Raw genomic sequence first — 27256 nt, 5'->3', positions numbered from 1 at the left:
TTTGGGTTCCAATAGTACTGAATTAGCTCAGCTGCAATGAAAACCAGCAAAGTGTTCCTTCAGGTCCAAGGTCTGGAAATCCTGGAACAAATATGTTAGAAAGACATTCTGACATTATTCCAAGTTCTGTTTTATATAATGTTTATTAAAAGAATTTCTGCACATCTTGAAGAAGAGGAAACGCTTACTTCAACTGAGTGAAAATAAAATGACAAGCTCATTATTGTTGAGTTACAAGTTAAGATGAGTCACAAACGTGAAATGACCCGCCTTTTCAGTCCCTGCATTCGGCCAGCCCTTGCCTGTTTAAGCGTGTTCCTTTTACGTGATGGACTTCACTGTTTGCTCTGTTACTTCTGCTGACCAGAGACCCAGTCGAAATTTACCCACATGTCCCATACTGGCTGTTTGGCTGTCTTTTACGCACTCTCTGCAGCCTGGAGCACACTGTGTAGTATGTTACCAATACTTCAGAAATCAGCAGCCAGAGCAAATGAGATTTTATTTGACAGACGCAGCTGACACAATGGGGCATACAGTTTGTTTTTGGGCCTAAAGGGATCTCTGCAAAGCTGCCTCAGATAAACGATGGTTTTGAAAACAGATTCTGGGAATCAAACAGTAGTGCAAATGTACATCTGCGAACACTGCTTTCTCTCCGGAAGCACTGGGTATTGAAGAAAGTGTGATTCAAGCACACCTTCACTGAGGTATGTCCCCCGTTGTAATGTAGCCACCAGTGTCATATTTGATCTGGCTTCTGGTTTCTCCAAGTATCTGACTGGTGCGAAGACCACTGTGGAAGCTCTGACCCCCCATATCGGGCATTTCTACGAGGTATGTTAGGTTATTGAAAATCACTAGCTCCCCCTGCCCGGGTGTATTCTCTGAAGTCTGGGCAGGCTCAGTTGTAGTGCCCTGCAGGCAGTAAGAGCACACCGTGTGGGGGCTGGAAGAGAGGGGGCTTTCAAGTTCAGAGGCAGACAGATGCATCAACAGCTTCTCTTCCTGTTTTGTCTCGACAATCTCGATTTTGCAGCATGGGCAATCCTGTGCTGTCAAGCCCTGAAGTTTTTTGGTAGTCTGTGAAAACAAATAGCAAAAGAAAATCCTCTTTAAACTCTTTAAGCTTTTTTTTATAATCAAGATGGGGGAATTGCTATTTAAAATGAGTAACAGAGGTCCTGAGTGACTGAAGCTAGTAAGATATATATTTGGATTGAAGGCTGAGTCATTAGCTTATTCTGACTGGGATTCCCGTGGCAGAAGAACACAACTGACTGAACATTTCCAGGGTTAGGAGGAGCTGGCTTGTCCAGAGTGCACAAAAGGAGGACATTCAGCCCATCTAGTCCGCTGGATATTTACTAAGGAATTGATCCAATGATCTCATTCAACTGTTGCCGGAGCAGCCGGAGTTTCAACATTATCTTCACCGAGAACCACAGGAATGCCCCATTTGATGCTAACCCTCCTGTTCTGGCACAGTTGTGCTCAAAAATGTGTTTTACGCATCAAATATAGGTCAAAATAGGAAGTACTGTTTGAAAGTAGAAATTAAAAGTGGGAATATGTATTAATTACAAACCTCATAGATTGTGTTGTCCCACTGCAGGGCTTTGATGTCCTTTGGTGTGGGCACCCTGAAGAAATCCAGGAATATTTCCATGACCCTGTGGAATGCAGCGCAGAGGTTAGAGCCTGAATGGGCCTGTAGGATTGTTTTTGTGGAGCTCAAGAGGCTGGGCCTACACTTGCAGTCAGAATTAGACAACCTACAATAAGAGGAGGTCATTCTCCCCATCCTGAACTGCAGGAAACCTTTTGGACAGGATAGTATTGGACCTTGTTGGACTTGCACTATATTCTACTGTCGGTTTGGCTTATCAGTCATCCTAACACAGAACTGTCCACACTTCTAACAGAATACCCCAAGACAACTAATAAGCCAGCTATGCTTAGTTTGTAACACCTGACAAGATGAGCTTGACAGGATAAATACACTCCACTAGTAGTGTCTTAATAACTTTCAGGGCTTGAGCATGTCTGTGGGGGGACTAGCAGTGATCTTGGCTGAATATTAGTCAGGTTTAAATTGACAGCAGGAGAAAACAGTGTTCATTGCATTCTGAGTTGCTGAAACCCAGCATTCATTCAGGGCAGCCTGGGCCAAGCTAGATTCTCAATGGTGCCTGTCCATTATCCTGGTGTGTTGGAAGAAAACCGCTATGCAAAAGTGCTAAGAGCTGCATGGCAGGACTCATAATATTCACATCAAATATCGATTGATGGAAAAAAAATGAAACTGCAACAGTTGAAATTTGTACATCTGTAGTCAGGAGAGAAAGATGGCCAAATTGTTTTTAAGGCTCAAGATACAATATCAAAGGTAATTTTCTGTTATCATGTTCATATAACCCACAAGAACTAATTCTGAATACTGCAAGGTTTATTTTTCCATGTGTAATATTGATGACATGCTGTTGATCATGGATACACTGCAAAAGGGTGTTTGGTGGTCCAATCTGCAAAGTCAAAAGCCAAGGTGGTGCACTATGAAGCCAAGAGATACCACATTTTGAATTAACATGGTTATAAGAAGAAAGAACATGTTCTTTTCAGCATCGTGACTTACGTCTCTTTGTGGGGCCAGAGATAAACACACAACACGACAACAAGCAGCACTAACACCAGCACTGAAGTCAGCAGAATGACCAGGAACTGCACATCTGTTAGAAAAAATGTGATACAAACTTGTGATCAATATACATTCAAAGTTCACTATCCATCACTGTTCCCCAGGCTAAGGGGCTCCCAACTGATACAGCATTCATTTCTTAAAGATCTTAAATGAAAAACAGACAATGTTTTAAATGTATTTAGACAAAAAAAACAGACTACACTTCAACTCCCAGAGTTATCTTAACTTAATGAATTACTTGCTGAAATATTTCCAATATAAATACAGTGCTTTTAGCACCCCAACTCATTACATTATAAACTGCATACAAGCATGAAGCTCCTAGAGTGATTTACACACACCTGCAGTGTATCACACAGCAGAATTACTTTAAATACAGTCCTACAGTAACTCTTATTATTCCACAGAGTATCATAACTGACTTGTTTTATTGTGCAGTATCACTGAAATTGTATTGAGAAATTAGGAGGATCATCTCAGTAACCCTTATATCTGTCTGTGAGTGTGGCTGAAGAGCTATAAACATTCGGTTTTGCTCGATTGCGAATTCACTTAGAATTTTTGTGAATTTATTTGATTTTATTTTTGTCCCACAGCCAGCCCTGACTGTATTGGGAACAAAATCTCCCTTGAGAAACTATATTGTCATAATAGGGTAGTCTTATATCCTGTTTGTGTCCTGAGCTCAAACAATGCTATTACCCATTTACTTAACAGCAAACGTGACTGGAACTGGGCATGCTTATAGGATGAGCTATGATAAAAGTCCTACCACATGATTTTTTTTCTGGAATGTATCATAATTCAGATTAATACATCACTCTGTGTGCACATTCCATTTTATAAACAAATGAACTGACGATCAGCATTGGATCAGTCCAATATACAGTACTGAGATGGTCTATGACTCAGGCTGTCAAATACTACTTTGTACTTCACACCTTCAATCATTCTGAATAAACAAATACACATGGGTTAACAATAGAGGAAATGACAAATGACCCATCCCACAGTTTACAAATTTTTAACAGGTTCTCCTTTGTATGTTGGTGATGCCTGGTGGTTTATATTTAAAAGAGCTGACGTGCCAGTGCCTTTAGTTACACCCGGTGAGACTCACGGTTTCCAGGTGTAATGACAGTTACAACAGCCTGCGGGCCAAGCCCAGCAGCAGTGAAGGCAGCCACTGTGATGGTGTATTCTCTGTTCTCCAAGAGGTCAGGAATAGTATACTCCTTTGTGCTTGCATTAGTAACATTAAAAACCTGTGACCCTGAAAGAAGACAGAAAAGGCTGTAATTATTCAAATGTTTCTGCGGTCAAATTACTTGCATAATACCACTAACACAGCTACTGTATTGTTTACACTTTTGTTGTAAAACCTGGTCTAAACATTAAAACAGTATTGGTTTGGAAAGCTACAAAATCAACACCTTAGAGCTCTGTCGTATTTGCTGTGATACCTGAACAGGCCTGGAGTACAGCAATATGGCAAGAGTCTGTGTAATAGAATATAATAGGTTTCATTAGGTTTATTAAGTATGTTGTTGTATGACAAATAGAACCCTTCAAAATCAAGCTGCTCTCCTGGAAATGATGACTTTCCTAGATTTATTTTTGCTGCTGTGTAAATGTTCTTGGAAGTTTTATCATATATTATTGTTCCAATAATAGATTTTAGATTTCTCTTTGATCAGGAAACCAAACCTGTCTGAGGGCCCTTTCTCGTATTGGCATCCCTGTCTTGTAGGTGGATCTGGTACCCTCTGATGAAGCCCGGATGGTAGTCACTGTTTTCAGAGAAGTCCCACATCAGGGTCACAGAGCTGTGGCTCACATAGGTCTGAAGGTTTGATGGCTGCTCTCTGGGGGCTAGTAGACACATACGATATCTAGCACCTTCGTTCAGCAACACAAAAGCATGGCTTTTACTGAATTGTGCTACTACAGTCTTGTTTTCCATCTGGAAGACACCAGACGATTTCCAATTTCACCGCTTTTCAGCTCATCTTTGGTACCAAAGAATAAGTCACAAGAAGTTTTTTTTGGGAGAGGGACTGGATTTAGAGTTTGGACCACTGGATTTATGATGAACATACTGATTCATCACCTACAGCTCACCCTGCTGTTAGAGCTTAAGGGTCACAGTGTGCAATGGCACTGCAATGTACAGTAGCACAGGACAGCCAGATGTGTCAACTTCAAGTCTCTAAGGCTGGGGTAAGAACAGCAGAAATAAACTGGCTTGAGTATGACATTGCATTCCCTCTGTGCTCCACTCTTACCCAGCTCTGAGGTGTAGCCCATCTTTCTCTCCAGCAGCCAGTATGTGTCAGATGAGCATCCGTACACTCTGAATGTATAGCGCTGTCCCGCTGTGAACTTCCCTGTTGAACACCATGGAAAGTTAGTGATGCCAGCCAGGTCTAAATCTGAAGCTGGAACTGACAATGTCTCTTATAAATATAAGCCAAACCAAAAAGGGAAAAGGGGAGGCCTTTGAACAAGCACATGGTCTTTTCCACTCTCTCTGACTGTAGATCAGAGTTCCAGGGGAAGCAGGGCTAGACAGACATCATACTGCACCTCATTCATGACTTTGAAACCATGACCTTGTCTACTACATGACTTCTGAGTCTTCGTGTTTTGTATGGTACCGCAGATATGAAGTCATAACTGAGCTAATCTTCACAATTATGTAATGAAATGCCCTTTGTAAAAAGATCCTTTGCAGGGAAAAGCACAGAAGAGTTTCCCTGTGTTATAGCATAACATGCTGTTCTTATTAATAGCTGCTTCCATTTGTATAGCACCATGTAGAGCATAAGACACCCCCACAGCAAAGGGTGGGTCCAGCACTGTACTCTCATTCTGCCCTGGGTGGACAGCGTGCTCTAGAGGTCTGCGATAGCAGTATGAATCTGGGATCCAGCTGCATAGGCTACACAGTGTTAATGTCATCTTAATAATATCTCCAATATTTATGTATAGCCAATCAACATCTCTGTGTCCTAGAAACCTGGAAACTTCAAAGTTCAGTCTTAGTCAGTCATCGTTAGATCTGGACCATAATTCAAAATCACGCTATTTTTCATTCCTGACAAGGTAAAAGCACTGTATTGCATTTACAGGGGAAGTCAGAATTCTGCTTGCAAGGTATTGCCCAGAACATATTAAATACTGCATTGCAACACTTTTAAAATATTTCATTACCACATTTTAATACCTGCATAGCAACATTTTTAGAACCATTGCCTTCACTCTCCTTCCAAATCATCAAAACATTGCTTTTTCAAAATAGATTTTTGACACATAAAGACACTACTGACTTTCATTCATAGTATACCTGCCAGATGAAAACAAAAATTGCTGAAACACTGTACAAATGCAAAGGCTAATTCTTTATTGAGCTTTTCTTTGTTCATCCCTTATCAGAAAGCCCCGAACAGGATGCCAGGTACTTTCAGGAAACTCACACAGGGGAGAGGGAGGAATCTACCGGAAGAAGCCCATACAAACACCACAATCTGTGGTGAATCTGCAAACTCCACACAGATGGTGCCTCCACTCCAAAATCGAATCCAGGACCCAAGAGGTGTGAGGCATCTGCTTGCCACCATCCTCTCTTCTTTATAGTGTAACCTTCTCTAAATCAAATGTAACTGATAGGATGTGCATTCCTGTGGAAACTAACCACAGGTGGGCAAATGACAAAGTGACTGAGTGCAATGCTTGAGCAGTACTCATGAAGTCCTTGCAAACTACTTAATGTCAAACGCAACAGAAAAAAAAAGTTATTTGCTGGTACCTGATGAAATTCGGACAAATGTTGTGTTGAAAGGTATTTTTCTCCACTCCAAAGCACAAGGGGTCGCTCCGGGTAGCTCACACCACTCCACAGCATAGTTGCAGTCCACACGGGGGTCTCGCTGCAACTCCATCCAAAACCCCTCAAGACTGCCATGGATTTTCTGGACTTCAGGGTGATTTCCATCTAAAGGGGAACAGTCAGGTTAGCTAAAGAACGTTCTATCATTTAAACAATACATCTGTCATCTGCAGGAATTCTGCAGGAAATCCCAGTGAAGGATCTGGTCTCCAAAGCCCAAAAGATTAAAGAGCAGTTATTCTTGTTTCGAAAAGTGTGGACCACCTGCAAGCAGTTCATTGTCAGGTTTGTTTTCACTGTTCCTTTTAATTATGTCCTTCCCATCTAATGCAGATGTATGGTTAAATCTGTCAGCTCCTTCTTTGTTAACTGCTTGTTACCAAGAGTGGAACACCTGCAGAAATAATGAATGTGTGTGCTGTTTTTTTCAATAAAACAAATCATTTTCTCTACTGTATGGTTATCTTCAACTACAGAATAAAACATTTGTCTCTAAATCATTATCGGTATGTGAACCAACTCTTGTGCATCCTTTCAGATGGGACAGAAGCAGGACAAAGTGAGCCGACTCTGATTCCAAATCAGCCCTGTTAACACAAGAACCCACCTCTCCAACTGGCAGCTGGGATGATGAGCCGAGACACAGGCGAAGAGCCGGCAGCGTTGCTGGCCCTCACGGTTATGGTACAGTTGTCTTTGTTGATGGCAATCTCCTTCTGGGTCACCTCACTGCTGACCACTTCCTGTTCATTCCTCCCTGAGACTTCCCAGGTAATACTGTAGCTACGAATGGATCCCCTGGACTCAGAGCTGACAGGATACTGAAAGAATACATTCAGAGCGATTAGGAAGGCATTGTCATGAAGACAAACAGATATTCCTTCTGGCTCCTCCAGTAGCCAAAGAACCTTTTTGTGTTGTTTTTGAAGGCCCATGCTTGTCACAGTGGCTTGGCGGGTAGAGCTGCAGCCACCAGAGTCCTGCACTCAGGATTCCTCCCACATCCCAAAGACATACAATCTAGACTGAGTCTTACCCAGGTGACTGCAGGCCAAATTATGTTTCAAAATCAACAGGCAAGGACGAGACCCCTTGCAGAAGATGAAATGACTGTTTAGGTAAGGGGAAGCTTACCTTCTTCCACAGAACAGTGACGTTTCGACCGTGCTGACCATCTTTGATGTCCCTCCAGAGATCAGGCGCAACCGAAGGACCTGAAAGGAAGAAGGGCTGACAGGTTCAGAATTCAGTACTGACTTTTCAAAGCCAAAATCTATCTGATTCCAGCAAAGCTTAAAGAACAGACCTTAAGTACCTTTGCAGGCAGAAATGGAATTGGATTGACTCAGGATGCACACCAGTTGTAGAAACAATCCTGGAGTGACTAGGGCTGGTCAATTCAAATGTGGTTTCATGATTGGATGGAAGTGCGTTGTTCTTATCAAAATCCAATTTGGGTATTAGATGAGAGGACAGATGATGGTTGAAAAAAAAAAAACTTCTGAATCAATTCCTGCAGATGCCTAATTCTGAGAATCTCGTGTGATTCAGTAGGAGGAGAAGTAACATAGCCAGCCTACCAGTACAGCTAGAATTTGGATACAAGTGAGAAATTCTGAGCAAGTAGGCAAGGATGTCTACTGTATATATTTTCTTTCTGGGACATCAATAACTGTGAAGATGGCTCAGTCTTCAGCACCATCCAGTGGACTTCACTGGCATGTTGTGTATAATACTGTGACAAGCAATACTACTACGACATCATAGGCATGCAGTTATTTGTAACAAAAGAGTCAAACTCCAGGTCTAAAATGATACCATGAAGGACCTGAGAGCTGACAAGGACATTTTGATCACGGTTTTCCATTGGGTAGAAGAAGGACGCATGTAGCAAACAGAAAAAGCTTGACATTTGCTGTGTTAGCAATTCACCAGTGGCAGATGCACTGATGTTTTTGGTAATTTTTGGATTCATATCTTGTCTAGGAACAACAGGGAGACAGATTTGTGCTGTCCGACAGTTCTGTATCTCAGACTGTCAGTTACATGCATTTTTACTATTAAACAAGGTGGTGCTCTTTGCATAAATATTAATATATCACTCTTAATTCAGACTTACGAACAGCTTCAGTTTGGAAGTCCTGAGGCTCACTCCATTCACTCCACTTCCAGAAGTGCTCTGAGGCAGCACATCGAACTCGCGCCTTGTGCCTTGTGTAGGGATGCAGTCCATCGACTGAGACTTCATAAGTACCAAGATGCTTTCCACCTAGGGTGTGATTCTTCAGCATCAGAAAGAGAGAATGATTAAATGTACAAAGTATCCTTAAAAACATACTGACTTTGAATAATTCCTCATGACAACAACTGGAAATTCTATTACATCACATTTTATAGACTAATTTACAAAGCCTCCCATCCTTAAAATAAATCTTTGTTCTGGCATGCTGAGTGAATGCAATGTTCTGACATGCAGTTTTTATGTGAGAGCACTTTTATTTTCTAGTCATTTCTGGGAATGAAAAGGTAGGAGGGGAAAATTACTCCCAGCCAAGAAACCCTACATTATCTCTTCCCCAGGTTCTTAGCAGTGGAACTGTTGAATGTGGTTGTGTTTGTTTTTTTCCTTTTATAAAACTGGGTCATGACAGGAAACAGGCTGTAATGTTCAGTGCACACACCTGGTAATCTAAATGAACAAACTCAAATGCAACACAAACACACACTAGGGTGTGGTTCGTCCTGGTGAAGAAAAACACATACCGTTGGAATATCTCCGTTGTTTGTTATGACTTGACAAAGAAGCTCAAAAGCAGAGAAATTGCCTTCCAGTGTCCAAGAAATGTTCACAGATCTAGGTCCGGAAGTGGTTGACTGTATCACTGGGGGCTTGGGAAAAACTGTCAGGGTGAAAAAGAAGTTATTCACTCACATTACAAGGAGCATTTTTTATTTTAAATAACAAAGTTCATCGATACTGCCAGTATCTTTTTATCGTCATCATCTCTGTGCTCATGTTGGCAAAGAAAGAAGAACCTAAGATTTACCAAATGTAAGAGGTAAAAAGAGGTTTAAAAAATATTTAAATAAGATAAATATAAAAGTATTTATATATATATTATATATATTGCTTAAAAGATGTGTCCATTAAGGACAGCTTACACTGCTTGCAAAGTTTAACATTAAAGGGGTAAAACAGTTTGAATAAAAAACCATAAATAGTAACATGGAAATGCAAAGCTCCCCAGGCAATACAGCCAGGATTGTTCACATTCTGGTTCCTGCTCAGCTAACATGGCATTACTAACTCTTTAATGCACCTTGCCACAGCGCAGAACAAGCCATGGGTAAGGCAATGAGGCAGTAACATTCAGCTGATTCTCCGTTCTTCGCAGCTTCAAAGAGTCTTGCGTCTTTGCGTTCACACTACTGAGAATCACAATACACCACACAGACAAGACTTCTGTGTCAACGCACTGGGGTAACTGAGTACACCATGTCTGGTTTTGAAAAGGTCTGGGACTAAAATATTCAAAGGTAGTGCCAGGCACTCATGCTGTGACTGTCATCCAAACAGCAAAGATGCCAGATATGTCTCCTGCAATCAGGCCACAAAGAGGAAATAAAACAGATTCCTTCTGTTGCAGCATGGCAATGGGACCAGACTGTGCGCATACTTTGTTGTACTCTATAAAAAATCATGAAACATTCACATTACACTTACAGTAGTAGCCAATACAAGCATCTTCATGTTTTGGGGTTGTTATGGAGTGAATAGGTATTATTTCTGAATTTGCAAAAGTGCCCCTTTAGGAAAGATGAGAAGTCACTGTGGACAGAGTGCCTTGGAGTGCAAGAAGAGCAAAGAACTGGATATATTCACCTATGTGAGTGATGTCCACGGTCAGATTTACAGATTCTACACCCAGCCTGTTTTTCACTTTTACTGTGGTGTTGTACCGCTGTTGCCCAGGAACAATCTTGAAGGCACAGTAGGAGTTGCTGGAGCACGCAACTTCATCTTCTGGCAAAGGCCTGCATACACCCAAATGAATACAGAAAATAATTAAAAACTAAATAAATATATCTATTTAACAGGTAGTCTGAAGGGAGCCTGTACCACTGAGACATAACCAGGCAGCTGCAAAATGTCACATAAGGATGGAGTGCTTTTGTATTTAATGACAGCAGGTTGATGTGGAATACTCTGGTTCTCCGATCTCTTCCGTTTCTCATTACAATCAAGCAAATTGTTTTTTGTAATTAGATCTTGCTTGTTCACTCAGGCATTGCTTTGTTTTGATTGTTCTGTTAACTCAAACATTGCACATAAAACTCATCTGTAGATTTTTCCTCCACTGCATCTTTGTGATCAGCCCTCACAAAGTTGTTAATTTAGGATACATGAAAACAATGTCAGATGACCCCTTCAGCCCGGTTGTTAACTTGTGAGTCTTTTCCACAAAAACGGCCAGGACGTTTCTTTCCTTTACTGCTAACTCTCTTGGTGAAGCTGTACACAAATTCCTGCGCTGAATCTACTAGCAAAGCATTTCCATCGACATCCCTTCATTGCTATGTCTTGAGTTTAATTCAATGTTTGTGGCCTTTTTAAAACCCTCTCAGATTCTGGAATACTTCAGTGAAAGCTTTCTGAGCTATGTTCTGCTCCAAACCTATTAGAAACAGATCTGTTATAATGACACTGGCTAAAGGTGACCAAACCAGGCTGCCCCAGTGTGCTCTGCACCTGAATGTAAGAGGAATCGTTCAGAGGGAAGCCTGCACAATCCTTAATATGCCCATGCTAGTATACAGATTGTAAGAGGGATCGAATTTAATTAAAATCTCTAGAGTTCAATGTAACTTTAACAGCAGTTTCTATAACTCGATATCCTGCAATTGCTTTTAAAAACCACCTCTTGTTTTAAACACATTCTTGTTTTCTCGTCATTCACGTTATCCACATTGTGTGACTAGTTCTGGATTTCCTTTGCTGCCTGCCCAGCATTAACAATTCAGGCAGTCATCGGAAAGTCTGACACTCACACTCACCCTGTGATAAGGCTGTACTTCTGTTTCCTTCTAAGAGACAGGTTGTCTTTCCCTGGGTGCCATGTACAATTCACTGTCTCTAGGTCTCTCGTTTCACATCTTACATTTTGGGGTTTTTCTGGCGGAACTGTAAGAGAAGGCATGTCAGCACTTCAATGCATTTTTAAATTAAATCACCTCTTATGCAGCTGAAGGGCAGTTCAGTTTAAAACTTGTGAAATTTCCTTCCGTTCTGACATTTTGCCTATTTGTCTGTATTAACAATGGCAATAAATATACTGTATATAGATATACTTACAACTCACAAAGATGACAACATGATGTTCGTTGCACGTCACAAAAATTCCATTTTTGCCTGTCAGAGGGAGATTTTCCACTTTGATAGCTTTAGTTCTGTTGCTGATAGGAAGCACAGGGTACTCTTTATGATTGTACTTCATTGTAGTGACATATGCTCCCTTGCTTGGTATGCAGCAGAAATATGCAGTTGATCCCTCCTTCAAGACTTCCTGATATGGAAATATTTCAGGTTCATCACCTTGGTGTTTTCCTGTGGAAAAGGAAAGGAGAAAAACAGACAAAAACCTTACTGGAAAGTGTGAGAATGGTGTGAAACCCCATGAGATTTGGGACCACTACTAGCAATATCATCCGTGAAAAATATTTCCCTGTTCACAGTTCCCGCTTCTGGCTGGCTGGATAGGTTCCTTGGGCAACAGTTAGACATTAATACTGTGTTGCAGTGTTAGATATAATTTAGAACAAGAAGGTACTCATTAATAGATTAGCTACTGATGAAGACTCCCTTCCACCTACAGAACGAGGCTCCCTTCCTTTTCCTTCACCTTAGGCCTGTGTGTTTTTTTCGATACCCATTGTTCTAATTTACATTTGGTGTTCTTTTACTAGCAATAGTTAGTCACGAATAACAGCTGGATAAATTCTGTATTCCCTGAAAACATCTACAGTAGCATAAAACACATTAATACACACAATACAAGATTATACAGTGCACAGTGAAGTTTGATTGGCATCTTATTATCTCATGCTGATAAAAAGAAGAAAGAGAACACAACGTTTCGGCCGTGGAGCCTTCTTCAGGTGTGAGAGAGACAGGGCAGTAGGCAAAGGTAAAGTAGCGGGAGAACAAAGGTTGGGAGGGAGGAGGAGTGAGAGGCGGGAGCAGGGGAGAGAAAGAGAGGCCAATCAAGAGGTGTGAAGTCAGAATGGGTGCAGAGAGGTGTGAAATGGAAGTTGGTGAAATGGTGCAGGAAGAACTCAAGCTGATTAACAGATTGAGTTCAAGATTATCAGCTTGAGTTCTTCCTGCACCATTTCACCAACTTCCACCCGTCCCTCAAATATACGGTTAACATATCTTCCACAACTCTTCCGTTTCTAGACATCCACTTGTCTATCAACTACCCCCGACTGTCCACTTCAGTTTATTACAAACCCACGGATTCACACAGCTACCTCCTGTACAGCTCATTTCACCCCAACCACACTAAAAACTCTCTTCCTTTTTCACAGTTCCTTAGGTTACGACGACTATGCAGCGACGACATCGACTTCGAGAACCAAGCCCTCGAAATGTACTCATTTTTCATCAACAGAGGATACCCCAGCAGTGTGATTGACAGGGCCCTTGCCCGAGCCAAAAACACCCCCCGGACCATCAACCCGATCAGGAACTCCCGCCCTAACAACCGCATTCCCTTGGTGCTTCCTTACCACCCTAACACAATTCCTATCCCCAGGACCATTAACCACAACTTTCCATCCTACAGGATGATCCCTCCATTGGGGCCCTCTTTTCTGATCGCCCTATCATCTCATATCGCCGACCACCTAATCTGCGTAACCTCCTTGTTCACAGCTCCCTTGACCTCCCTCAACAACCATCCACACCAGGCACTTTCCCTTGCAACAGAGCTCGCTGTATCACCTGCAAGTACACAGCCACCACCACACTCATTCAAGGCCCCTCAGGACAATTCCGGATCACCCAGACAGCATCTTGTAACTCCAGCAACCTTATTTACTGTATCTCTTGCAGTAAATGCCCAGCCATCTACATTGGAGAAACAGGAAGGAGACTCGGAGACCACTTCAGAGAACACATCAGGGCTGTGAAGATTAAAGATCTCTCCAAGCCCATTGTTTCTCATTTCACCTCTGACGGCCACGATCACTCTAATCTCTCCGTCTGTGTTCTCAAAGACGGTTTTCCGAACTCATACATCAGAAAGACCACCGAAACTAAAATTATTCTGCAGTTAGGATCACACATTCTCCCTTCCCTTAACGACAGATTACTGTTCTTTTAAATTTTCTCCATTCATTGGAAGTTTCATTTCACACCTCTCTGCACCCATTCTGACTTCACACCTCTTGATTGGCCTCTCTTTCTGTCCCCTGCTCCCGCCTCTCACTCCTCCTCCCTCCCAACCTTTGTTCTCCCGCTACTTTACCTTTGCCTACTGCCCTGTCTCTCTCACACCTGAAGAAGGCTCCACGGCCGAAACGTTGTGTTCTCTTTCTTCTTTTTTTCAGCATGGAATAAACCTATTACTTGTTCCTTTGCAGCCTACGCATGCTGACGCAGCTACCCACCTGAACTATCTTATTATCTCAACTACTTAATAAATGCATGCCGTCACCAATTTATTTGATCACAAGTAAAGTTCATGATTATGTACTGTAGTTTAAGAGACATCTCAATTGAAATCACTGTTTTAATCCAAGCATTCTGGATTTACTGTAGGACTCCACTGCACATGATGTGGGGAATAGTAGAGTTACAGGGTTTATTGTAATTTGCAGTAAACACTTGAGAATGTCTATACCCAAGAGTGTATGTGCGTTACCTGTCTCTTTTCTTAATGTTTGTGCTGTTTCTGTAAGCATACCTGACTGTATAACAGTCTAAAAGCAGGTTGTTCATAAAAAACAGATCATTATCCTCAGTAAGTCTTTGGTGTGATTACAAAAGGCATGCTAAATGCGAAATACATTTACTGAAAATAGCAGCAAATCCGTGCAAATCTTACATCTCTGTATTCTCTAGCATTGTATCTCTTTCTTTATAAACATGTAGCACTGAATTTGGACATTGTTACACTGAAGCTGGCATCATGCTTTTGGAATGTATACTGTAGAATCAAAAGTGCAGAAGGCACACTTTCTTGATTAAACAGTGAAATCTCAAGGGTTCTAATACCTACCTAAGTGTAATCTATGCAAATTAATGTGACATACTGTATATTTAAGGTTTAAGAACTGCCTGCAAAGTTTGACAGAGATCGGATTTATTAAAAACACAGCACAGCTTGCCATGGGAGTGAAGTCTTGACTCAGGGAACTCGCACAGGAAAACAATATTCCTACTCCTAAACTTGACATCTGATCTATACAAGAAAACGCTTTCTTCACTATAGGCTACAATGAAACACACAGCAACGATGATGAAATAACATTCTCTGGCCACATTCTGGTTCTTGAAATGGATTTCCAAGAATGCTTATTACAGAAAATGTGTTCTGTCAAATAACATAACATTTGATTTGTAGAAAAACTTGACACTCGACAAAGAAATTCTGGTCAAGTCTGTTAAGTGAGTTTTACTTACAATGCAAGATGGAAACTCGCAGAAGATCTGAAGAATTTTATCTCAGTTAGTGAGAAACGGGGCTCGGAGGAAATCAGATAAAATGAAAAGAGGAACAACACAGCTGGTACTTTTACACTCAAGAAGGAAATTTCTTCAATAAGGTCTCTTCTAACATGTCAACAAGCCAGTGACCTCCTCAGTCCCTCCTGTATGTGTTAGACCTGTCCAAACTTCATGACAAAAGAAATCTTACCTTGATGCTTTACCCAGGAGCTCCAGGTGCTGGAATAGGTATCATTTAATATACTCCTTATTCTCACAGAGTGATCTTCACACTCCAGGGGCACCTCAGAAACCCACTGCCAAGTAAAGACTGCCTTGCCCTTCTTTAGCATTACATTGTACCAGTCCTGAAAAAAAAAGTGTGAACAAAACGACGGAATGTATCACATACAGTATTGCGTACAGATACAGCTACAGTTACCCTACTGTTGCTCTTGTTTTGTAGTGTTAAGAGCACTGCAAAGGGTATCAGTGTTGCAAAAAATTATAATAGTGTATATACTAACATCATAAACTAAATTATCTAAAAAACTGTGAAAAAAGATCAACAGAAATGCAAATGATGAAAAAATTATCTCTATTTCAAAATTGTGCTGGGTATTTTTTGTGAAGCTTTAGTGGCAAAGCCTATTAAAAATATCTCCTTGACTCACAGTGTGAAGCACGTCGAGGTCTTCTGTTCTCGCAACCTGAATCTCAAAGGTCACATTCAGCTCATCCTCAAATCCCAGAGGGCTGATGTTCCACTTGACCATCAGTGTCCGAGAGTAGCTCTCACCGTACAGCTCTGTAATAGTGGGTGTGAGGGGCTCTGAGGCTGAAAGACAAGACGTCCAGAAGTCGAGACAATCAAGCAGAGCACAGCAGTAACTAGACAGAGGAGCACATGGCCACCTCAGGGCCTTAGTGTGAGCATGTGTGTCCTGGCCATTCTGGACGAGGCTAGGCTCCCTCACAAACAACCGATTGTACTTCACATTCAGCAATGTGGTTTACATCTAAGGAGAGACTGGAGGAGGAGGCCTATGAGATTTGTGCTGCAAATGAAACCACTGGCCAAGGCAGAGATGACCTGAAGGCTTTGCTGCTTGAGAGGCAGATCTATGTCGTGGGACTAAGCTGATATATAAAAATATTACTGAAGAAAAGAGGTTGTTTATACAGTATTACTTCTAATCCTCAACAGGATTCAACATGTCTTGCAGGCATTAACAAATCACTGATTGCTTTAAAGACTTGGAAAAACAACAAAAATCAGTTCAATAAAACCTGAAGAAGTCAGATCTTGTGCTAGAATCACTAAGTTATAATAATAATAATAATTGCTTACACTTATATAGCGCTTTTCTGGACACTCCACTCAAAGCGCTTTACAGGTAATGGGGACTCCCCTCCACCACTACCAATGTGCAGCATCCACCTGGATGATGCGACGGCAGCCATAGTGCGCCAGAACGCTCACCACACATCAGCTATCAGTGGGGAGGAGAGCAGAGTAATGTAGCCAATTCATAGAAGGGGATTATTAGGAGGCCATGATTGGTAAGGGCCAATTGGAAATTTGGCCAGGACACCGGGGTTACACCCCTACTCTTTTCGAGAAGCGCCCTGGGATTTTTAATGACCACAGAGAGTCAGGACCTCGGTTTTACGTCTCATCCGAAGGACGGCGCCTGTTTACAGTATAGTGTCCCCAACACTATACTGGGGCATTAGGACCCACATGGACCACAGGGTGAGCGCCCCCTGCTGGCCCCACTAACACCTCTTCCAGCAGCAACCTTAGTTTTTCCCAGGAGGTCTCCCATCCAGGTACTGACCAGGCTCACACCTGCTTAGCTTCAGTGGGTTGCCAGTTGTGAGTTGCAGGGTGATATGGCTGCAAGTTGACAGTATATATACTGCGCAGTCACTTTTTTAATATAAAATATCTGAATAGCTGACTAATTGGAATAGCCAGTTCTGTGTTTCTTTTATTTCGGCTTGAGATGACCACACGCAGAGGAGAGTGAGAAAGACTCCTCCGACCCACCCACCTTCTCCTCTGAGCACCTCCTCTTTTAACACTTCTCAGACTATACAGCCTCACAACAACAGCACTGCAAGCCTGACATGACCCAGGCTTGAACCCACAATCACAGAGAGCAACCTGAGGGCTGGCAAGAACATTCACTAGCTGAGGACCCCTTTTGTTGAAAGATCTAAGCCTATGTGGAACCTTGTTTCTTTTCTTGTATTGTATAGTAGCCTTTATTATTTTGTTGTTTTTTTTACCTTACAGAGGTAAGTCTGAACCTCAAATATTTTACAAAAAAAAACAATTATAGAAACAAGTGAAGACAGTTCCGAGCTCAGGCAATTATTCTTTGCTTCCCATGGTCCATTGCTTTAAGGGGTGTGGGTGGGTCTTTGACTACTTCAGGATTAAGGCCAAGTGGTCATCACACAAGCAAGAGTGTTCAAGTCAGAGAACATTTTAATCCTTTAGGTTAACATGGCCAGTGTATGAAGATGTGGAGTACTGTGCAATAGACACTTGTTTATCTTAGCTGGAATAGCAGTTGACCTAATGAACTCTTTTTGAAAATGCAGTGCGGAACCACATTTACAGAAGAGGATATTTAAAAGAAGCAAAACGCAATTGACAACCAGCTCGGCAGCCAATTCACCCCTGATCAATTTCTCCTTTAATGAACTCAGCTAATCATTATCAGAATTCATATCCTGCTAATTGTTGTGCATACAACTTGAGTTCCTTGACTTAACAATTGCCAAACACTAATCTACAGTGCATGTGTTTGAAAAGTCAAGTTTACTAAATAACCAATAAACAATTACAGTAAATGCCATGGTATCGCCAAGACTAGAAGACAACATCTAGCAATTCATTTTCTAGGCTTTACAGTGTATTCAATTTCTTTGATCCTGTTTCACATGTCATCAGAAACCAAATCAAACAGAGAACACTTTGCACTGAAGGTTAAATGTTGGAAAGAGAGAAAAGCAAACTGTAAGATAACTGTGATCCAGACGGACTGTGACGATGGGAACTGGTTTGGGCTGAAATATGTGTATACATATTTACACTTTTGCATTCTATAAGTATACGACAATGACTGAAAACTCTCTTAACTTCTGCGTCTTTCAACTGTGAGAAGAGCTCTGTTTTAAGCTGTATTTAACATTAGCATCTTACACAGATCTATCTTTGTTGATGTACAATATATAGTAGAGCTAAACTATTTATATACAGTATGCTTAGATAAGCTATATTTTTATTATAAATTATCTTTTTGCTTCAGCGTAAACCATTCTCTTTTTAAATCTGCTATTACTTTCCCTGTGCTGTGACTATTTTAATAGCCTATCTGCACCCCCTAAAAACTGGACCTCATTTCAACCTGGAAATTCTACCTCAGTATGAAATGTTTGTTACCTTTATTCTGGCACCGTCCGCCCTGGAACTGCCACAGGAGACAAGCAGCCAGAAGGCACAGTATTGTTTCCATTCCCCTCTCCGCCAGCGACAGCCTCAAAAATGTGCACCGCTGTTACTTTCCTAGAAAGGACATAAAAAAGCCCTCAAAGTCAACGCATCCACGAAACTGCCAGGCTTCCCAGAAACAAAACGGCCAATGACCTATTGGATCATCAGAACAGACCGCTATGCTGTTAAATGCCACACACTCCACTCCCAATGGGCAGAATATGGGCTGTTTGCAAAGGATCCAACTGATACAGAGGAGGACAAGGCCGTTATACTGTACACTTTCCTTGAATTGTATGATATGGCTCTGTTACTTAGCATGTTCAAACAACTAGGCTCCCGTGCTGATGCCATCTTATCTAACACATTTGCATCTCTGCTGACAGCATGCTCTCTTTTCTTTTTCTTTCTAGAAGTGGAGATATTCTGTATGTTGTAGTCAGAGTTTAAAACCCCAGCATCATCCTTTTGAGTCCTGCTTTTAATTTTCCAACTCAGTGTATTTCTGTATATGTCTTAGGAAAAAAACAAGAATCAATGAGCAGAAATGATCATTTTCAATACCTTTGGGATCAAAACTTCTGTTACAATCTGCTTGGCTGTTTAGCACCAATACACCACCTTGCATTTCTATTTTTCTATTTCTACTTTCCGGTTCAGTCCTTATATATATAAATAAATACCTAGTGCATATATATTCTTGACCATAAGAAACCCAGCAAACATACAATCCATAAAAATCCATAGCAGTAGTAATTCATATACTGCACTTTTACTAACGTGGCCATCAGCTACTGAAAAACCAGGAAATAGCATACAGTACCTCGAGACTGGAGGCCATCAATAAACAGACTGAACAGGTTTTGCTGAATATTCATTGCTAAATATGTGCCATCGTGATATTATCAGTTTTACAAATTTCAAAAACTGTCCGTCTTTAAATGATCTACTTTCAGTATTATTTCGAAGTTATATTTTATTATCAGCTGGAATACAGAGCTAATTTGCTCAAACTGTAATTATGCAGTTGTTCTTGGTCTGACCAGCGTCAAGAACTATGAACTATGAAAATGTGTACTTGTGTTATTAACTATTTTATTGGCATTGTATGCTGTGGTGATACAATGTACAGTAGGTGTAGGGATTATGGCTTTCTGTCAGCTCTGCATTTTGTTTTTATTCGCTATAAGCATTTTAAACCACAACAAGCATTATTTTCTTCATTCTGTCTCTTGAAGTCTCTTTTATAAATTTGACATTTCTGGGTCAACAATTTAAAATGCATTCTAAAGAAATCCAGCTACAAAGCTCACCCACGATCAGCACTTGAAATATGCTGCCAATTCCTCTTTCACATCACCTTGTGATACAGTAAAAGCAGGAGCACAGTTAATAGACTAATTTCACCATCTTGCCAGATTTCACCATTCACATTTTTTTTCTATCTCTTTGATATTGGGTGTGGGTAAAATAAGCATTGCAGCAGATTTCAGGCACAAATGTTATCTCTGTATCTGTTGTCCTACACTCACCAATAGTTTAACCAAAATTCACAATGACTGTTCTTGAAAGTAATAGAGGGTTGATTTCTGCAACTCTTTACTCTATGGGCTCCCTATCTCTCTTCTGAAAGAGTTCCAATATGTCCAAAACTGCATCCATACTTCTTAACTCACACCACACCCAGGCAGCTTATCACTCCTACACTTCAGTCTCTACATTGGGTGCCTATCAAGTCATGTAATGGAGTTTGTAACTAAAGTTCGGGAGGGATGACAGCAACCGGTCACACCCCACACTCTCCCTCGCAAACGCCGTTGCATTCCCAAACCCAGTGTTTCACGATCTCATTCCCAAATTGAACCCATCACATTCTCACAGGCACCAGATTCAACAGATCCTCGCTCCTGGACCAATTATCCAACCGTCCCTCTCCCTTCAGTATTTAAAGTTCCCTCTTTTGTGCTTCTACATTCTAGACGTTATATGTCTGGGTCCGGCGTCACCATCACACTGTTATCGAAATATTATTATTATTATTATTATTATTATTATTATTATTATTATTATTATTATTATTATTATTATTATTATTATTCCAATCCGTCTTCATTGTAAAATCACAGATCTACTTTGTGATCATTTCATATTTGGTGCTCTATGCGCTGACTCTCTTGTGTGACAGTTCCAGCACAAACCGACTGAGAGACTGGATAGGTGTACAATGGGCGTTTTTTCTTACTGCTGATTAAGTTAGTTAAGTGGAAGACGCGAGGTTGGTGTTGCATATAAATTCACCGGCATTGAAAAGGAATTGTTGAACGTTTCAAATTCTTGGTTTATCTATACCCTGATCTTGAAATCCACACCATATTTTTTAATCGCAGTCATTTTAGTAACTATTTAATATAATATTTGATATGCATATGTTAAATTCTAAAAAAGGCTAAAATAGAACTCATAACACTACAAAGAATAACTAAATGACATTCAATTTAAAACAATAAACTTAAAGAGAACACCTTATACAGTATAACACCTACAAATCTGCATACATAACATTCATGTTTGTAAGGTGAGAAAAAGCCAAATAGAAACATTACTGTAACCACTCAATAAAAACCCGTAATGGGAAAAACGCCGTCTTTCCCATTTAAGCATTTATGGAACTATAAACTGGCCTTTTACAAAATATTTAAAAATTTATAACTTCTGAATGAACAAAAACGACCACTTACTTTCTTCAGAAATGCATGTACAGTATCATCAGAAAAGGCAACATCACGTTGTGTATGCACCAACTACTCTGTACACTGTCACGTCGCTTTCGTTCAACTAAACAGCTGCGCAATACTTTGACTGGAAACGCTCCTTTTCTCGAAATGAGTCATCACAGCGGGAAATGGGGTGGAGAATAGTATGCATAATTGCCGATTAAAATTAAAAAAAAAAATCAACAATCAACAATTGTGTGTGCGTTTCGCTGTTTTTGTACGTGAATGCCGGTGCTCTTTGCCTTGATATACATCCATCCATTTTCCACCCGCTTGCCATGATACGTTATTCTTATTTCAGACTCACGGACCAGCTCTCAGTTCGGATGCCCTTCAATTTACGTGGAAGCAGTCTGTCACTTGAGACTTCATACAGTAGTTAGCGTTACACGTCTAAGGTACAGTATAATTCTTCAGTACACTGTAAGGAAAAAAGGCGAAATTCAAACTACTTTAGTGGAATGATAGTTTTATTCATGTTAAGCACTACATTATCTTTGCACATTTTGTTTCTAAATACTTTTTAAAAAACTCAAAATGCTGTACAATGGTACTGTACATGCATAAAAACGTTACAGAAGTAAAAAAAAAATCACTACCAGAAACCAAGCACCAAATAGAAAAAAAAAGACATTAAAAGATACAGAAACAGAGGTCTTTGAGGGGGTATTTTAAAAATGAATAGTCATTGAGTTGGGTTTCCATTGAGGTGAATTGAGGCAGTGAGTTCCACAGAACTTTTCCTTTGTGATATTTCTCTAGTTTGTGGATAAGTTACATTACCTTTTGTCAGGCTTTTTCAAGCTAGTTCCTGTTTATAATTCTATTCTATTGTTATCAAGAACCCCTGCCATGATAATGGCATAATTTTACTGAAATAAATTGCAAAGACTACCTAATTCTATTTTTCTGCAGCTTGCAGACAAGCAGGTTTCCAAACAATGTAATTATCACCACCCTATTCCCTCTGTAGTTTTAACCCTGGAGTTGTAGCACAGACTTATACCCAAGGAGTGAGGAGTGAGAAGCCACATTTTCATAATTAAGTTCTGATGATGAAACGAACTGACAAATAAGAAAGGATAGCCTACTCTGTAACTTTGGCTTTAACTTGCCTGGCGTTGGAAATGACAGGGCTGGTTGGAGATCAGCACTGTCACACCCCCCCTCACTTATGGGGTGGAGGGATTGGCATCTGAAAAGATGTACATAGTGCCACTTGCAGACTGGTAGTTTACATGCATAGGAGAGCAGAGAGTTTAGAATTTGACTATCTCCTGAGCTCCTGTCTGAACAAACACCATAAAGGTCAGGTCCAGAGAAACATGCAAACACAATGGTGCTAATGATTGAGAACTACAGCAGCAGTAGCAATCCTGCATGTTTATTGAACATCCTCCCAGGAAAATAACGTTTTTGCTCCTAAACCTGACCTGAGCACAGATGACACCACTGCCTTCAACTGGTGGGAAGACTGTAGGTAGTCAACGAAGAACCATGCAGCAGAGATGACAACAGACCATAAACTGGCCAGGTTTCATACATTTCCAGGAACGCTTCATGTAAGATTCAAGCAAGGGTGTTTTCCCAGTTATTGAGAAACAGGGCCCGGAGGCAATCAGATAACAATCAAAAGAGGAACAACACAGCTGATAATAACAAATTATATCTGTGACTTTAACACTCAAGAGGGAAACTTCTCCAACAGGGTATCTCGCTGCAAATCCACAGGTCAGCACTTCCTCAGCCATCTCCTGTTTGTGTCAGTCAAATGTCATCTCAAAAACAATCTTAACCATGATGTACAGTATGTCCCACCGTCTCCTGCGATTACCAATGTCCTGTCCAAGGTATAGTCTTGTCATGTGCCCTGTGACTGGTAAGTGATCTCCAGCTCACTGCTGCTCCCTAAGAAGAATGTGGTTACTGAAAACAGGGGGATGGAAATCACAGTTTAGTTGACGTCTACTGTCCTCGCAACCTGAATTTCAAAGGTCACATTCAGCTCATCCTCAAATTCCAGAGAGCTGATGTTCCACTTGACCACCAGTGTCCAAGAGTAGCTCTCAGCGTACAGCTCTGTAATAGTGGGTGTGAGGGGCTCTGAGGCTGAAAGACAAGACGTCCAGAAGTCAAGACAATCAAGCAGAGCGCAGCAGTAACTAGACAGAGGAGCACATGGCCACCTCAGGGCCTTAGTGTGAGCATGTGTGTCCTGGCCAAGCTGGACAAGGCTGGGCTTAAAAAAAAACAGAAAAGCAAAGTCCAGGATAACTCTGATCCAGAATTATTGTGACAATAGAAACTTGTTTGGGCTGAAATATTTATATACATATTTACATTTTTGGATCACATAATTATAACACAATGACTGAAATCTCTTTTAACTTCTGTGTCTTTCTGCTGAGACAAGAGCTCTATTCTAAGCTGTATTTCAAAAGCAATGGTGCTTACTACTTGAAGTTCTGAATTGAAGTAAAATATTTCAGTAAGAATAGAATTGCAATGATGCACTATACAAATGAAAAGTAAATGACATGAAGAATCATATTTGGAAATCAAATGCAGAGGGGTTGAAGCTTACATGTCTTGTGGTAATGAGGTTTGTGTAAACTTTATGTACTAATGTTTTTCTTCTGCTTGTCATTGTGTCTAAGAAATTCTCCTTTCTTAGTGTGTAAGGTTCAGTATAAAACATTCACTTCCTTTCAATGAAAATAATCTATTAGTGATACTTGTTATTGCTCTTGTGCAAACAGATCTTCGAATAAGTAAAGGAGAAGCACATTTCAACATCTTGTATGTTTCACACCTTAAAGTACTTGTGAAAATAGAAGTGTAATGGCAGAAGCCGTATCCACCAAAAAATACTAACCAGCGATAACTATTTTACGATAAGGCCAGGAAACTTGCAAAGATTATTGCGACACACAAATGTATGTTCTGTTTTTATTTTATCTGCAGGAAATGTTTTAGCTGCAAATGAATTACAATAATTTATTTTTCTGCATTTTCGTTCTTTGGTTTGCTTTTTCTGTGATGTTTTTCTACATTTTCAAATGAACATTAAAAAAAATGAGTTAAGCTCAGTTCCACCGTGAAAGAAGAGGCAGGATCCCAGAAGCTCATTTACAACACCTTTTGATAAAAGCAGAAACACTGATTGAGCAAATTTTTTTTAAGCAGGAAGATGTTGTAAGAATTCTTTGTACTTGGGTTTTTATCTTTGGCTTCATAAAAAACAACTGTAGGTTTATATCCTTTTTTCTGTCCTTGACCTTAGGTTCCCCTGATTTTCAATTTTTTTCTGTTTCTGTGTTTGTTCAGGCTGACTTGTTGCTGCACAATATTTCATGTTTTTTCCAGTTTTCCAGCTCTTCAATTTTGGATGCGATCAGAACAAGCTACTGTATATAACTGTGAAATTCATTTGCATCCTTGTTCAGGTGCCACATTGTCTCAGTAGACTGTTGTACCTTCAAGTCAGGTCAAACATAAATTGTCTAGTTTTGTTTTTTTTTAAAAAAGGAATACAATTCCACTGAAAGTAGCGGACTTCACAGCTGTTTGGGATAGCAGGTGTATCGGGAGTTAGGATATGCCTGAGAAAAGCCGGCTCAAATCCCAGTTTGGACCACACTCTCCCTACATGAGTAATCCTCTTCTTATTGCCAGCCCTTTAAGTGGCTGTATGTTTAAACAGGCCGAGGGCAGCATTTACAGAATGCTGCAATTTAGTTTGGTAACTAATTTCCTAAAGTGAGTTGTTTCTGTATTAAAATAAATACCTGAGTGAAAACAGTCAGAAAAATGGAATTCAGAAAATAGTTCAAAGAGCAACAAGATACTCTGATTAAGTCTTTAAAAGCTAGAAATGAAAAGGGCAGAGGGATTATATTTTTAATGTGGATCTCTTCTTGTCCCACAAACACGAAAGTGTTTAAAAGCAAAAATATGAGGAATTTACCTTCTCAGCTTTATGCTAGATTACTGATACAACCTGAAAGCATGTTAGAGCATTTCTTAAATACCTACTGGATACTATATTACAAATCGTCCTTGCATGTTGCCACATGTGCAGTACAATAAATAAGGTGTAGGTGTTTATTCAGTGGATTTTTTGGAATCACTACTGTACATGAATCACTTCCCTTACAAAGAGACGTTCTCAGAACAGTTCTGCTAAAACGTATTGCTTAGTAACCATCAAAAAATCATATGTTAATGAAAGCATAGTCTGTAACAAAGGCTGGGTTCCAATTAACTTATGGTTCCACGTCTTTCCAAGGAAAACAGGGTAATAATGTGAGCAGGACCAGGCCAATTCTTCTGTCAGATCAAATGGAAGATCTTGACTAAAGTTTAGGAGGAATAACGACAACAAAGTTACTTGCATCCCAGCTGTTCTAAATCATAATCATCCCTTAAATCACTTCTGACATCTATAGATGTCCCTCTCTTTTCACATTTTTTCTTCTGCATCCCTGCCCCATCTGTGCAGCTGCCCCTTGGTCACTCCTCACTCTGCAGGCAGTCCCAGCCTCCTTGTCATGTGGCCAGGAGTCTGCCCTCAGCCAAGCAGAATCAGCTACTGTACATCTTACTATTCCTACAGTAAATACTAAATACACATCCCTCTCTGCTGGAAACCAAGTGTTTCTGTGCTGTGATCAGATAACAAGCTCTTTTGAGTTTGTGTCCTGTGGCCAGTAGCTCCTGTCAAATACAAGAGCTGTGACTGATTGTGCTGCTTTAAGATTTGCCTTTGTGTTTTTCAATGAATTCGAGGTAACTTTAAAAATGCAATTAATTCCTGTTCTCTTTGTCTTCTGAGAAAAGGCATACTTTACCAGCTATTAAGAGACGTTTAATCAGGAATAATGGTTAGCAAGTTGAGGAGAGAGTGCTTAAAGATCTATTAAAATATGTGCTTAAATTGTTGGAAACATTACTGTATGTGGTTGTCCATGTTTTTTCCCTCACGATTGAGTTCAGAAACAATCAAGTCCAGTGTTTAAATTTAGATCAAAGGTATCAGTTAGCATGGGTGACTTATGTGGACTGCAAACCTGCTGACATGATGTTCTCATAGGACCAGAGTGGGGAATTACTGTCAGGCCTGTAAACTGTTCAATTATTCATGCATCTCATCAGGTTACCTGTTTCTGCCTGATTGTTTTATTGTGGGTTCATGTTTTCTTGCTGTTTGTGTGTGCACCGAGTTATCAAGGAGAATTCCTTCATAACACAGAAAATTAGGCTGTTCGATAACTTATTTAACTGATTTCCACAAAAAGTGATGTGAAAATTCTGTTTGGCTCATATTTACTGATGAGACGTTATAATTTCACTGTTTTCATCTTTTTGACACCCTTATGGTGAAACCAGTTTCATTGCTTTAAATTCAGTTGTGCTTGCACACTTAGAAACTCATGTAGACACCCTGGACCAATTGCAACAAACTTGCTACTAGCTAGTATTCTACTTAGTACAGAGCTCCATACTAAATGGTGCTGCATACTAAGTAGAATACTAGCTAGTATGGTTCTGTCTCGTGATCATCCCCTGCTGTACTCTCAATTAAATGCAATGAAATAACCTGCAGAACAAGCTGGAAACCAGCTGATCATGTTTTAGTACAACACTAAAGACTTTGTTGTTTTACCAAGTAAAA

General features: G+C 40.4%; 1 protein-coding gene across 1 annotated transcript; it reads right to left on the bottom strand.

Annotated features, from left to right (window-relative positions):
- Nucleotides 1–124: 124 nt before the first annotated feature.
- Nucleotides 125–21704, bottom strand: osmr (oncostatin M receptor). Its single transcript, XM_088628728.1, has 18 exons — nucleotides 21547–21704; nucleotides 18758–18880; nucleotides 15975–16138; nucleotides 15512–15668; nucleotides 11944–12195; nucleotides 11646–11772; nucleotides 10474–10625; nucleotides 9354–9490; nucleotides 8710–8872; nucleotides 7725–7804; nucleotides 7198–7411; nucleotides 6510–6695; nucleotides 4987–5088; nucleotides 4409–4573; nucleotides 3822–3974; nucleotides 2636–2729; nucleotides 1589–1673; nucleotides 125–1083 (listed from the first exon to the last, which is right to left on the bottom strand). Exons 2-18 carry the CDS (start codon nucleotides 18828–18830, stop codon nucleotides 703–705), a joined length of 2685 nt encoding a protein of 894 aa, XP_088484854.1. The 5' UTR covers nucleotides 18831–18880; nucleotides 21547–21704; the 3' UTR covers nucleotides 125–702.
- Between the last annotated feature and the right edge of the window lie 5552 nt (nucleotides 21705–27256).

The sequence above is a fragment of the Lepisosteus platostomus genome, chromosome 4 (assembly GCF_059453375.1).
Source record: "Lepisosteus platostomus isolate fLepPlt1 chromosome 4, fLepPlt1.hap1, whole genome shotgun sequence".
NCBI lineage: Eukaryota > Metazoa > Chordata > Actinopteri > Semionotiformes > Lepisosteidae > Lepisosteus > Lepisosteus platostomus.
Note: the sequence above shows the minus strand (reverse complement) of the source record. Positions and strands in the feature narration are given on the sequence as shown.

Excerpts from the sequence above, each read along its gene's own strand:
- osmr (XM_088628728.1), bottom strand. The coding sequence starts at position 18,830 with ATGGAAACAATACTGTGCCTTCTGGCTGCTTGTCTCCTGTGGCAGTTC. Across the intron at positions 10,626-11,645 it reads AAGTACAGCCTTATCACAGG|GCCTTTGCCAGAAGATGAAG; the intron begins GTGAGTGTGAGT and ends GGGTGTATGCAG. Across the intron at positions 9,491-10,473 it reads CGTGGACATCACTCACATAG|TTTTTCCCAAGCCCCCAGTG; the intron begins GTGAATATATCC and ends TCACCCTGACAG.